This window comes from Notothenia rossii, assembly GCF_949606895.1.
Source record: "Notothenia rossii genome assembly, chromosome: 10".
Classification (NCBI taxonomy): domain Eukaryota; kingdom Metazoa; phylum Chordata; class Actinopteri; order Perciformes; family Nototheniidae; genus Notothenia; species Notothenia rossii.
In genome coordinates, this window is record NC_136908.1 from 49,354,731 (window position 1) to 49,369,865 (window position 15,135).

At 40.5% G+C, this 15,135-nt stretch overlaps 1 protein-coding gene across 13 annotated transcripts in view; it reads right to left on the reverse strand.

Annotated features, from left to right (window-relative positions):
• Positions 1-14,522, reverse strand: part of mybpc1 (myosin binding protein C1) — a 31,811-nt gene extending 17,289 nt beyond the window's left edge. For 2 of the 13 annotated variants that reach the window (XM_079652859.1, XM_079652866.1), the window contains exons 1-3: positions 14,258-14,522; positions 10,097-10,123; positions 2,726-2,797 (exon numbers count right to left, since the gene is read on the reverse strand). In XM_079652859.1, the coding sequence (XP_079508985.1) occupies positions 2,726-2,797; positions 10,097-10,123; positions 14,258-14,279 (121 nt within the window). In that variant the 5' untranslated portion in view covers positions 14,280-14,522. Of the gene's footprint in view, positions 1-551; positions 600-2,725; positions 2,798-3,175; positions 3,224-4,083; positions 4,265-6,951; positions 7,000-9,079; positions 9,152-10,096; positions 10,124-14,257 lie in introns of those variants that run through there. The other 11 variants (XM_079652870.1, XM_079652865.1, XM_079652858.1 and 8 more) reach the window with 10 other exon arrangements.
• Positions 14,523-15,135: the final 613 nt, after the last annotated feature.

The following is a 15,135-nucleotide window of genomic DNA, read 5'->3' on the forward strand; positions in this document are numbered from 1 at the left end:
CTTTCGTAGATAGATTTTTTTTAAATGATGAACAATTGTTTCCATGTGCATTAATATTCATGTACACATTTAGCAACCATGTATTTATTTTCTATGCATAATATATACATGTGAAATATCATTTTCACATCCAAACCTTTATTTGATATGAGTAAATAAAGGTTGATGTGCTTGTAGGAGTACATGTAAAAAACACTCAATTATGTCATGTTTGTTAGTGCACAGGGTGCTGATGACATACATCAGAATTGTAACAAATTTGACATACAAATAGCGTACATAAGAATAAATACAGTTTTAACCGTGAAGTAGATTTGAGCATATGCCTTTTTGTTACTAGATTTTGTTATTTTAGAAGAGTCAAATATTAACCAATACCTGTAAAGCTGAAATATTGTTGGATTAAAGTTAATTGCCAAGATATAGCTTATCAACTAAGATACCCGTAACTTGTGATTCAATTTTAAAATACTTTAACACACCTCTGAAAATGTGGTGATGGGAGTTGATTTGAGCCTTAGAGAGTAGTAATGTTTTTTATGAGTACCAACCTGCATGGGGTTTTGGGGATAGGGTAGTGGCTGCAGCAGCATCATCATCTGCAATAAAAGTGTCATTGACAAATACACCCACCTATCAAAAAGCTCCAAATCCATCACCGCCAGGTCAACAAGATAAAGACTAGAAGGCCTATAAGCTTGTTGAACCCATGTGAAATAGTCTTTAAATGGAGCATGACATGCAGCTCCTAGACAGGAAGAATGGACCAAAAATATCAACCTATTTTAACTTAGCTACTCTGGCTCAACGATAAAACAATGTAGGAGCGGGAGCATGAGTGCTCATTACTGTAAACTTCTCAAGCGGCCAAAGCAAAAACCAAAGCTCTTTAGCAATATTGCACGCAGACAACACATCATGAAAACATCACATTTGAAGCAGCAGATGCAACCAACGTTCACAAAAAATGCTCATGACCAAGCCAACAAAAGCATGACGATTCCTGTGTATCTTTAGTGATTCTCTGAATGTTTTCTCTTAAAACCAATTCATCCTTACCTGAAGATACTACAGACAAAACAGCTGGCCGCCTTATCAACACTATTTAGTGTGATACAAAACTCACCCTGCCTGCATACCAATGCCGTGTCAATACTTAATATGTTCTTATTTATTGGTATACATTTGTTCCTATATTTATTTGAACATCTGAAAACTCAGACACTGAACCATAAAGTCCTCTGATGCAAGTTTATATATATTCTTTATTCTTGAAGATCTAAACGCAATTAATGTCATGTATCAAATGCTAGGTCAACGCATGAATCCCACTGGTAAGAGTGACATCCATATCATTCTTATCAGGAAAGTAAAGATATCTATTAGCTTTCAACACCACAGATCATTGGGCCATGCTGCTGAGCCATGTAGTGTGCAGCTGACATGACTCGTAATATTTTCAGGGCTTGATTCAGTAGCATTTTAAGGTGAAAGAGCTAGAGGTTTTAACATGCATTCTGAGAGAGAAATGGGTCTTCATGTTTAAAACCAATACTTACCAGTTGGTGGGGGGGAGCAAGGACCCTCTTTCTTAACAGTAGAGTTTTCAGACTCTGCCTGCTCTTTGACCCCAACCCCACCAGGCTGTGGTTGGTTTGTGTTAGTCTCGGTGGTGCTTGGCTCCTGAGCCTCCACAGCCTGTAATGGCTCAGGCTCTGAGGGCTCTGGTTTCTTCCCATCAGTATCTACTGGCTCTTTCCCATCTGCTACAGCCTCTGTACAGCAGACAATGCGCCAGGCTCTAGCAGCAAGCTTGGTTCACAACCACTGGTAGTCTTGCAATACAATGCTTGCTCAACAAGGTGGTATACATGGCTAATGACCAGATAGCCGCAATTGTAATCGGCGAGATTAAATCAAAAGGATTTTTATATAAGATTAATAATCTACAAACATGCTAGCGGTTCTATAAAGCTTTCTTACATTTGTTCCCTGAGCTAAATGCTAACATGCTGATGGGCAGTACTTACAATGTTTCCGATGTTCACCATCTTAATTTAGGGTCTGAGCATGCTGATGTTTACTAATTGGCTGCATTCTACAACATATGGTCTGCTGACGCTTAAATGTATGGGAATATCATTGGTTTATAACCAAAATATGTTCGTATATAATTATATTAATTTTGAAGCACCAATGTAGTATGCCATTGTGTCGTGTTTTGATCAGGTGCACCAAAGAAGCATCTATCTGGTCATTGCATATCCATACAGTAAAGAGATTAAGGAGGTAGGAATTAACTGACTCACTGATTGCCTTTGACAAGAGCCATAAATCAGTAAAACCAAACCTCACCAATCCCTCTATACATCCTGTGTGTTGAATTACTGTCACACAGCTTCAAAAACATTGTGACAGCAACAGTGTGAGTCCCTATCAGCACCAAGCATCGAAGCAAATGCAGGTAGAGCAGTGCAAGCATGTGGATTAATGCACAGCTAGTGGGATGGTGTTACAGCTAACCAAATTAAACTTTTTGTGCAAATAAATGAAAAAATGCTGAGCAATTATACCTACACAACAAAAATGCAGTTTCACACCTTTCAGGGTGATTTAAGTGAGAAAGGAAGTGTGGCACACACCAAACAAACTTGTGATGTAAGTGTGATGCGCAAAAATAAGCCAACATTCCGTGGCAAGTACAGGGGACGTCAGGGTTACCCACCTGTCGGTGGAGAAACCTCCAGGGTAATCTCAGGTAGGGGCATGGCACCATTACTCACTGGGGTAACACTTTCTAAACATGTGACAAATATAGTGGTGGATGGAACAGCTGCTTTTTATAAGCACAAAGCTTTAGCATCTGCAATGCCTCTCTCAGTCTCACACTCAAACATACACTCCAAAGCCAACACACACAAACAGACATACAAACACACAAATATGTACCAACTCACACATCTACACCCACTTGCCTGGACGTTGACCTTCACATTTGGTCACATTGAGTCACATATTTTCAGACCATACTCACATTTGATACAACACATGAAAACAACGCATTGTTATACTATTGTCCTGCTTATAAATATACAAAATGTGCTGTATGTCAAGATTACGATTATGCAAATGACATTCAGATTTACAATTGTAGTCCACATTAATACGCACACACCTGCATGGGGTGTTGGGGATGGGGTAGCGGTTGCAGCAGAATCCTCATCTGCAATTAAGGTGCAATTGACAAATAGACCCACCTATCAAAAAGCTCAAAATCTGTCACTGCCAGGTCAAAAAGGCAAAAGGCCTAGAAGGACTAAAACGCCATTGATTTCATGCAAGACACGTCTTCAAATGGAGTATGCAGCTCTTGGATAGGGAGAATAATACCCAAATATTAAGCGATGATTGAAGCCTAACATATCTGAAAAATTAAACATTGTAGGAGCATGTATGCTCATTAGTGCAAGCTTCTCAAGACGCTGTTCCAAACAGACTGTCTCTTAAGCATTTTGGCGCGCAGAAAACACATCATGAAACCAGCTGGCCACCTTATCAACACTTTATTTAATGTAGGTATGTGTTTGCTTGTTTGCTGATGCATTTATTTATCTGGATGCTATCATTTAAAGACTTGCATACAAATGGCTTTACCCCCCTTTCGCCATGTCAGTACTTCAATTTTGAATCCTTATTTATCGGTTTATATTCATGCCTATTTCTTAAGACATCTGACAACACAGACACTGGACCATGACGTCCTCAGGTGTAGGTATGTTTTTTATTTATTCATAAAGGTCTACATGCAATTACATACGGCCCTAAGAGAATAAGAGAACTGTTTTTCAAAAGCAAATGGTATGTCAACAAATGACTCCAACTAATAAGAGTGAAGTCCATACATTCTTATCAGGAAAGTAAAGATATCTATCAACTTTCAGCATTATACATCATTTGGCCATGCTGCTGAGCCATGTAGTGTGCAACTGACATGACTTGTAAGACTTGCAGGACTTGTTTCAGTAGCATTTAAGGTGAAAGAGCTAGAGAATGGGACTTATTGATGTTAAGAAGCATACTTACCAGTTGGTGGGGGGGAGCAAGGACCCTCTTCCTTAACAGTAGAGTTTTCAGACTCTGCCTGCTCTTTGACCCCAACCCCACCAGGCTGTGGTTGGTTTGTGTTAGTCTCGGTGGGGCTTGGCTTCTGAGCCTCCACAGCCTGTAATGGCTCAGGCTCTGAGGGCTCTGGTTTCTTCCCATCAATCTCTACTGGCTCTTTCCCATCTGCTACAGCCTCTGTACAGCAGACAAAGCGCTAGGCTAGAGCAGCAAGCTTGGTGCACAACCGCTGGTAGTCTTGCAATACAATGCTTGCTCAACAAGGTGGTATACATGGCTAATGACCAGATAGCCGCAATTCTAATTGGTGTCATTTAAGGAAATGTTAAACTATAGATTATACAACTACGCTATTGGATTTTTCAGACTTGATGATATGAAAACCAGATTTATTTTAATCAAGTCCAACATATATTTAATTATATAAGCACCAATGTGGTATGCTATCTTGTGTCATGTTTTCATTGGGTGCACCAGAGGAGCATGTATCTGGTCATTGCATATCCATACTGTAAAGATATTAAGGAGGGAGGGATTTACTGACTCATACATTATGTAGGAAATTGTATGATTGTTTAGCCTTTGAATACAGTCAACAGTCAGTAAAACTCAACATCCCTAAGCCTTCTATAGCTCCTGTGTGATGAATTACTGTCACACAGTTTCACAAAGACAGACAGCAACAGTATGAGTCACTATCAGCACCAAGCATCAAAGCATATGCAGGTAGAGCAGCGCGAGCATGTGGATATACACAGTTAGTGGGGAGGTGATCCTAAAGCTAACCTAATTAACTTTTTTTCGCAAACAAACTGTGTGTTGGGCAATCAAACCTGCACAACAAGAATGCAGCTTCACACCTTTCAGATGGATTTAAGTGATAACAAGAAAAAAATGGTTGCACACACCAAAGAACATGTGATGTCACTGTGAAGTGCAAACTAATGCAACACTCTGGAGCAAGTGAAAGGGTCGTCAGCGTTACCCACCTCTCGGTGGAGAAACCTCCAGGGTAATCTCAGGTAGGGGCATGGCACCGTTACTCTCTGGGGTAACACTTTCTGAACATGTGACAAATATAGTGGTGGATGGAACGGCTGCTTTTTATAAGCACAAAGCTTCAGCATCTGCAATGCCTCTCTCAGTCTCGGACTTAAACATACACTCCAAAACCAACACACGCAAACTGTCCCACGAACTCAACAATATCTACCAACTTGCACATCTACACCCATCTGCCTGCCCTTTGACCCCCACTCTCTATCACAATGAATCAGAACTTTTCACACCATTCTCACTAGGGATGCACCGAATATTCGGCCGCCGAAGATTATCGGCCGAAAATGGTTAAAAAGGCTCTTTCGGCTTTCGGCCGAAAGGGTTTTAGCACTGAAAAATTATCACCGAATATCAGAGAACAGGGTTACGTTGGTAAGCTAACGTGTTGTTGTGATGACGTAATCAAAACGCAGCGACAAGCACTGCGCCATGCTCGCGGCTGGCTCACAGCCAACATGTCTGCCGCTTGGAGATATTTAAAAATATCAGAGAAAGAGGCGCGGATTGCGATTTGTAAAACGTGTTCAGCTGACATTTCTCGAGGGGGTGTAACTGCAAAGACTTTCACCACTTCGGGATTACTCCACCACTTGAAATCAAAACACCTGGACAAATATACGGAGTAAGATCAAATCACAAGCACTGACAGCGAGAGACTGTTCAGCGCTGCCTCTCATGTGCTTGATGAGAAGAGGAACAGACTTATGGCTGATAAAGCAGAGAAGCTACTGTTCATTAAAAAGAACCTCCCACTTTTCATTAATAAGTAGACAAGGCTGGTTTATCATAAGCTTATCTATTTCTACATGTCTACTCTATACCCACTTTCCCTAACAATTTTCATTGTGAGTTATAATTCACCATCTCAGGTTATCATTAGGGGGAAATGACAGCAGCACAGTGTTCAATATATTGTACTTTCGTTATCTAAATGATACAATGTTGTTTACATTGCTCATGAGGACAGACCACCTTATTTGCAGATTCTTGAAATTGTAATTTCATTTGTAATTGATTGTGGATTTTGTATCCAGTTTTCACTTTATGTATCTTTATACAATGTGTACTACTTTGCTTATGAGGACAGACAGCCTTATTTAGATTCTTGAAATTCAATTGTAATTTCATTTGTAAATAGTTACATTCATGTGGATTTATCCAGTTTGCACATTTGTATGCATGCACTTATAGGTGCATTTGTTGTTGTTGAAGCCTTGCTGTTACAGTCTTTATTTACACTATTTTGTTGTAGGCCTACTGGCCTAGACGTTTATGCCGTTTTAAAGCACCTTGGCTTTGTTCTGAATGCACTTTGTTGTAGTTATCCTACAGAGAAAAGAAAATGGACTTGACTTGGAATTAATGTACTGTATGCATTCAAAAGTGCTGAATAAATGTTTTATGGACCCATACTAGTGATTATTATTTAAGTTAAGTTTTGCCATAATCATGTCTTTTTCCATAATCAGGCAGCTGAACAAGATTGGTAAAAAATGTATACATTATATATATTTCTATTAATCATTTTCGGCCTTTCGGCATTCGGTTTTCGGCCAACTGTTTCCTATTTTCGGTATCGGTTTCGGCCAAGAATTTCCCCCTCCGGTGCACCCCTAATTCTCACCATTGATACAAAACTGAGAAACAATGTATTGTAAGACTATTTTCCTGCTTATTAATTTACGAAATGTACTGTTAATATGTCAAGATTACGATTATGCTACTGACGTTGAGGTTTCACAATTGTAATGCACATTAATAAGCACACACCTGCATGGGGTGTTGGGGATGGAGTAGTGGCTGCCGCAGCATCATCATCTGCAATAAAAAAGTAATTGACAAATACACCCACCTATCAAAAAGCCCAAAATCAGTCACTGCCGGGCCAAAAAGGCAAAAGATTGGAAGGCCTAAAAGGGCATTGATCGCATGACATACACATTTTGAAATGGAGTATGCAGCTCTTGGATTGGAAGATAAGACAAAACCATCAAGCATTGATTGGAACCTATACTGTATGTCTAAAAAATAAAACAACATGGGATCATAGCTGCTCAATACTGCAAGATCTCCAATCAACCGAAACTAACGACACCAGCTTTTTACCAACTTGGCATACAGAAAACATATCATCTACCTTTAGTCAGCAAGTGCAAACCATACATGCAAAAAAAATGCTGATGATCAAGCTTCCAAAAACTTCCAATCTTCTGTATCTTCCAAGTATCTCGTCTTTCTTACTTGAGTTGCACATTTCTTCTTACAATCAATGTATTCCAACCTGGAGATCGCCTATCAACACTATACAGTATTTTGTGTGAGTGTGTTTGTTCTGCTGATACATTCATATATCTGGATGATATAATTTAAAGACTCACCTTATGTACAAATTGTATCACTTCAGTTTACCAAGTCAATACTTCAACTTTTAGTCCTTATTTATCGGTCTATAACAGTCCCTATTTCTTAAGACATCTGAAAACTCGGACACTGAACCATGAAGCACTCTGGTGTAAGTATTTGTTTTGTAATTCTTATGGGCTCACATGCAATTAGTGTCATGTATGATTTGGAGCACTGTTTTAAAATCTAAATATAGGTTAATGCATGATTTCAACTAGGAAGAGTGAAGTCCATATCATTCTTATCAGGAAAGTAAAGATATCTATTAGCTTTCAGCGTTACAGATCATTGGGCCATGCTGCTGAGCCATGTAGTGTGCAACTGACATGACTCGTAAGACTTTCAGGGCTTGTTTCAGTAGCGTTTAAGGTGAAAGAGCTAGAGGTATAAATATGCATTCTGGGAGAGAAATTAGACTTCATGTTTGGATGCATACTTACCAGTTGGTGGGGGGGAGCAAGGACCCTCTTCCTTAACAGTAGAGTTTTCAGACTCTGCCTGCTCTTTGACCCCAACCCCACCAGGCTGTGGTTGGTTTGTGTTAGTCTCGGTGGGGCTTGGCTTCTGAGCCTCCACAGCCTGTAATGGCTCAGGCTCTGAGGGCTCTGGTTTCTTCCCATCAGTCTCTACTGGCTCTTTCCCATCTGCTACAGCCTCTGTACAGCAGACAAAGCGCTAGGCTAGAGCAGCAAGCTTGGTGCACAACCGCTGGTAGTCTTGCAATACAATGCTTGCTCAACAAGGTGGTATACATGGCTAATGACCAGATAGCCACAATTCTAATTGGTGTCATTTAAGGAAGTTGATTTTAAACTATAGATTATACAACTATGCTATTGGATTTGTCAGGGTTGTTGATATGAAAACCACATTTATTTGTATCAAGTCCAACATATGTTAATTTTAAAGCACCAATGTGGTATGCTATCTTGTGTCATGTTTTCATTGGGTGCACCAGAGGAGCATTTATCTGGTCATTGCATATCTATACTTTAGAGAGATTAAAGATGGCGGAATTTACTGACTTTCACAGTATAAATTAAATGATTTGATTGCTTGTACCATGACATTTAGACAACTGGCTTTTGACGGAAGCCGACAGTAAATACAACCAAATATTCCCAATCTCTCTATAGCTCATGTGTGTTGAATAAGTCACACAGTTTCACAAAGGCACAGACAACTGGAGTATGAGTCACTATCAGCACCAAGCATCAAAGCAAATGCAGGTAGAGCAGTGCAGGCATGTGGATATGTACAAAGTTAGTGGGGAGGTGATCTTACAGCTAACCTAATTAACCATTTTTGCCAATAACGGTGTGTTGAGCAACCAAACCTACTAAACAAAAATGCAGTTTCATGCCTCAGAGTGATTTGAGTGTCTTCAAGTGAGAAAAAAAAACTTTTCACAAACCAAACAAACTCGTGATGTGAGTATGATGTGAAAATAACCCAACACTCTGGGGCAAGTGAAGGGGACGTCAAGGTTACCCACCTGTTGGTGGAGAAACCTCCAGGGTAATCTCAGGTAGGGGCATGGCACCGTTACTTTCTGGGGCAACACTTTCTAAGCATGTAACAAATATAGTGGTGGATGGAACAGCTGCTTTTTATAAGCACAAAGCAACTTCAAGGCCTCTCTCAGACTCAAACTCAAACATACACACACAAACAGACACAACACACAAATATGTACCAAATCACATCTTAACCCACCTGCCTGCACCTAGTCTTCAAACTTTATCACACTGAATAACATCATTTCAAACCATTTTCACATTTTATACATTACATCACATCACATTTTTTTCCCGCTTAGATATGTGTTGTTCACAATTGCAATGCCCAGAAATAAAAATACAACATGTTCAAATGATGAAATTGTGAACAAAGATAACACTTAGATCCAGCGTCAATTTATTTTATTGAATGCTAAAAATAATGGATGGCAAATGTCTTTCTCTTAAAATGTTTTACATACAGTAGGAATATTTGTGATAAGAACCTCAAAACCTGAGGTGTCCTCTCTGACTATGTTGGAGCCTCAAGATGCTGCAGCTCCAAGGTCAAACCCTATCGCCGGCAATAAGCCAATTGCATGCCAGCACCTTGCTAACATGGGGCGTCCCGGGCATCAGCTGAATCAACAGACAGGGTTTAGCTGGATGGCGAAAGGAATGTCAGAGATGCTGACAGCTTGGTTGTTGCCGCAGATCGCTCTGGAGCACAGCAGCAAACCATACTGCAGACTATTGGCTCCACATTTACACTCCTATAAGACTGTATTTGCACGTTCACGCCAAGCACAGAGCTGCCATCATCATCTTTCTAGTGAAGGGTTGGTTTTTATCTGTACACTTGGCAGTTGGATTTTGTGTTAATCCAAAAAGTTGCTTTTAAGCTTGTTTTTGATAACAAATATATATATGTATTGTGCATACATAGTGCAGCTATTATCTGCTAGACTAAAAGGCAACTTGGGCAGATTGGATGTCTATCATAATCCACTCACCTTCTGGCTTGCCATTCGCCATCTCATCTAAAAGAAGAAAAAACAAACACATCACTTTAAAAACATGATAACGAGATGTCTTGCAGTTTGTCCTAATCCTAAAAATGTGTGTGCCTATTGACTTCTTTATTGATATCCATGTACTGTACCACTAAGCCATATCATCTATGTGTCAGATGGTTGGCTCCTCATTAACTGATTATGGTAGGGTTTATTGTGAAATGGCCCCAGACACACCATTTGTATGCCCTCTGCCTCGTCTAGACTTATGAAACTAATGGTGGTGGTGGGGCAGTGTCAGAAACATGTTTGGATATGACATTCAAAACCTGCACCGGGACTCAACGCAGGGCCTAAACAGGTCAAAGCACCCATACAGCCATTGGTATGCAGTGATTGGGTTAAATAAGGTACCTCTTTTGTTATTAGTGGGTTAGTGGAGCATATAGTCATGATATGTTGTCATATACTCATGGGAGTATTAGTATGTGGAGCAGCTTAATATATCATTGTTCTTGCTCAGATAAGTTTAAATTATTTATGTTTACCTTACTAGCCAGACGCCTGATATTACTCATGTGGAAGTCTCAAACATCCCCTTCACACACCTTGTGGTTAAAAGAAGTCCTAAATTCAGCCAAACTCGAGAAAATAAGGTGCATACTGAGGGGCTCCCCGGGGAAATTCCACAAGATGTGGAACCCCTTCTACAAGTATATACTGGAGCTGGACATGCCGGATGTCTCTGTACAATAGGGTGCTGGACCTGCGGTGTTAAACTGTGATTAGTAGGCGGCTGACTGACCAACAAGTGCTATGTTTTTATTTGATATATTTGTTATTTTTGTTCCATTTATACACATTGTTTGATTTCTACTTTTGCATTATGTTATTAATAATGGTCTTAGACTCAGAGCCTTTAGATTTAGATTTTGTTTTTGTCGTTGATTTTTGTCCTGTCCCAGCCCATTTTTTGTTTTTATTTATTTATTTTTCATTTTGTCTTTGTTTTTTATCTTGTCGGATTTTAGTCACACTGTTGTCATCCTTACTTGTTTTCCAACTGCTATTGTGCTGTCTGTTTGGCTGAAAGGTCAAACTTGGTGCACATATGTCATATCAAGAGAAAGAACACTGACCCGACATTCCGTTGTGTGTTCAATGGGAACAAGCGTAGCAACATTATAAAACTACTCAAGCTCACTGTAGTTCAGGTAAGGCCTCTGTTATTTTCCTTTTTGGGGATTCCTACGGCCCAATAGCCTATTATATCCAAACCAAGTCCACAAAAAGCCAATTTGTCCAACAGCCTGTACTACCAAAACCAAAACATAATTATTCAGAGAGCCCGTTGCTCAAAAAATACAAACTTTGAGGCAAGATCCAGTGTTAGTGTGAAGGCCTGTATAAGGGGTATTCTCTAGAACCAACATCTTGCCAAAAAGATCTTGAGGAATGTTAATAATTAATTACATTTCAATATCTAAACCAAGTATCCTTTACATCAAGTGTCCCACTTTCTAAGATAGCTAAATATGTTGAAATTAACCTGTAGCCTGTATTTGAGACTTAAACCTCTTCTTTGTGTATCTTTAGATGTAAAGAAACCATTGTTCCCTTCAAAGAGAGACTCCGTTTCTCCCTGCCAGATATTTGCAGCCATCTATGAATACTGCAACACTTATCCATGTATGTCCATTGACTATGCACCATTTTGACAGCAATACCTCCATCTCAAACGATTGCTTCCTAGCATTCCTCTTCAAAACTAGCTGCCTTCACTCATCACATCAAAACAATGTATTGCTGGCCACTGGGCCAAAATCCTGCAGGGTCACATCATGCACCCGAGAATAAGACTTTCTATCTCATCTCCATTGAGATAATGAGAGTGGAGAAAGGTTTTGTTTCACCTCTGAGGACTCCCAGTGCAGCTGACAAGGCTGCAGGTATTTCAGCTGTTCCCCCTGCTGGCGTGCAGACAGAAGAGCTCACCGAGGCTCGGATGTGAGCCGAACTGACGGCAGCTTAATTTTCTAACAGAGACCTTCATTGCTTGAATAACCCTACATTCATGATGCTGTTCTGGTTAGAAAGGAACTTTAACAAGTAGGAGAGATTGCAGCTGTTCTGGGGCAGCAATTCATTGCTGAGAGGCTTTCCCCAGTGTATCTTACCATGGGTTTGATTTATGAGATCGTATTCTGTAACACAAAGCAACTGAGTCAGAGGACAGAGCTCAGGGAGAGTGACAGACCTTAGAGACAGTAAATATCATGAGGTGAAGACAAGGACTTGTTCACAACTGAAACCTGAAGCTGAGTGGCGGCGAGGACAGTACTCTAAGGCCTCTGGGCACCAGGTTAGAAGTTTAATGGGCGAGGCGTCTGACCTCTGAACACTCCAACCTGAACTGAGGGTGCAAGGGAGATGTCTGTTTTGGTGTGTGGCACAGGAAAAAGAGGAGGGGTTTGGCGGCTGTGGAGGGAGATGGCAGGAAACAAGGGATGGGGATTAAAAGTGCACTCATTCTGAACTATTCCAGGGACAAGAATCCAGGTCCCAAGAGATCTGCGAGCGACTCAGCCAGTCCGTCATATCTGGTCCGGACTTTTTAAAGGCTTGAGAGTGGGGTGTCTAAAACAACAGCCCTGGCCTCCTTCTCTTCAGCTGTTCAGACTCATTTAAAGAACAATACTTTTCTACTCTCATTTATCTGCTGCTCTTGGCTATGCAGCAGCTATTTATGGGTAGTGTTTGTAGCAGACTGGCATCTGCTGCCTCTATTTCCCCACAGCTTTGTCTTTGAGGGGATTAGTGATGTTTATGGCAGTGGATGGACACAATGTACACGTTGACAGAACAATATAAGAGATGAAGGCCAAGCTGAACTTAATATTGTTTCATGACCTTGGTTTTTGTGGCTGCCTACATGTTCTTGACCATTAACGAGCCATCTGGGTATAAAGGGTAAACCTGGATGGAAGAAATAGGATTATGGAGCGTTCCTTTTCCCAAATGTATAAAGGCAATACAAGAGCACCCATCAACCAAATCTTGAAAATGCAATTTTATTTCAGCTAATATTATTTATATAGACCAAAAGCGCAAATAGGTCTCAAAGGGAACTCCACGTCCTTAGTTGGTTCAAATAAGAAAATCCTTGCCCCAAAAAATCTTGGGTAAAAAAAGGAAGGCTCAAGGTTCTTTCTTCCAGGAAAAACAACAAATAGATATCTTGTGTAGAGAGTATTAAGTTCACATCTATGTACAAATCAAGGTGTCAGGAAAAACTACAGGCAGATCACAGGTCCCCCTGGATAACACGTTTATTAAAAACTTGTATCAACTCACTCTAGGAAGGCTTCCAAGATGAAAACAAAATGTTCCAATTCCTTTACATGGGCATGTTTGGGTCGACAGCAGACCCCCCCCCCCAAAAAAGAGCTAGGCTAATGGGGAAGGTGAGAGTAATACCATATCGTAATGACAGACATGAGCGGATTAAAAGGGAATGTTGATGGACATGATGGTACAGATGAGTGAGAGTTATGGTGTGGAAGAGAGGGGATGGGTTAATGCTGTGTGTGGCTTGAATTAAGAGTTGAATTAGGTGCAGTGGGAAAGTTTGACGGGTGGAATCGCATCAATCATAAGAAAGACAGACAATAAAACATTTGTATACAACCCGGCCCCTCGCTCAAATTGCATCATCCTTCATAGGTCTTTGCTTGTGTTCAACTCTTCGCTCATCAACATTCCTACACTGATCTTCATCATCTTTTCTTTCTCCAGCTGGACCACAAAGAATAATCCAGTATGCCAGTATCCCCCCCCCCCCCCCCACAACAATAGTATTCATGTTCATGGACCTTAAATCCTCCCTTGCAGCCCAGGATGGGAGAAACACGCATGCATCAGTAATACAATACCACTGTCAAAGTCAATTTGAGGATTCCTACGGACAAGCTGGCCATAGTGATGGAGTCGTCTGACTGTGCTCCCCTCAAACTAAGACTAAATATAAATATACCAAGCCAATCACAAAATAATCTAAAGGTTTTTTTTGCTATCAAATGATTACAAGCCTCAAGTAGGCTTTGTTGGATCTTTCTTTTACATGCTTTGATCTAACATGCACAAAACGATGGGGGCCCCTACCTTTCTTTGTGGGCTCTGGCATCTTGCGCCTCGTCCCAAGAAAAAAGCGTCAAGAAGTCAAAAGAAGCAGGTAGGTGTCTTTAGAGTAATGTGCCTGTAGAGGAGGACAGGTAAGGCGTAGAACCCCTCTCTTCCAGGAAGGAGAAAGATGATGAAAGGACAGAAGACGAAAAAACCTCAAAGACTCTTTGGGACAAGAGTGATGGGAGATGAGATAGCACAGAGATACGGTTTGAAATCTCACTGGGGGAGCAAAGGAGGACCAGTGATAGATCCAGGAGGGACAGGCTTTCAGGCCTTATATAGAGAGGTGTGATGCTCCTCCTCTCTGTAGTGGTTACTCTATCACTGTCCCCTACCCACCGGCTGCTGTGCCAGCTTTTAAAAAGAGAAGAAGAAAAGTTCAAGTGAATTTTACAATGGTGGATTATAGTTCAATATATTAGTTTTGTAGTTGCAGCAGTTGGATTTGAACTTAAATAATATCATTTTTGCAGAGCCCATATTCCTACAAAATTTCATGAATTTGCTATCTTGAGAGTTAGGTAAGCAGATAGCTTATTACGATAGCATTCCCATGGGTGTCCATTAAATAGAAAGTTGCAGCTGGTCATTTTGTTTTACACAACAATTTGAAACACGATAAACAGATAGCCCAGCTCTGTCAAAATCTTCATACCAGCTCCTTCAAAGTCAATTAGAAAAATGTGTTTTTATTGTATTACTTTCATCCATATGTCTCCGTATACGCAACAACGTGAGTAATTCTGCATTGCTCAAAATGTCAGTGTTATTTAAGGGTACATTTGTAGTCATTGTTTCCAGATTCCCCCCTCGGGATCAGGGTGAGGGCTGTCAGCAGGGCATGAGAGGTGAGT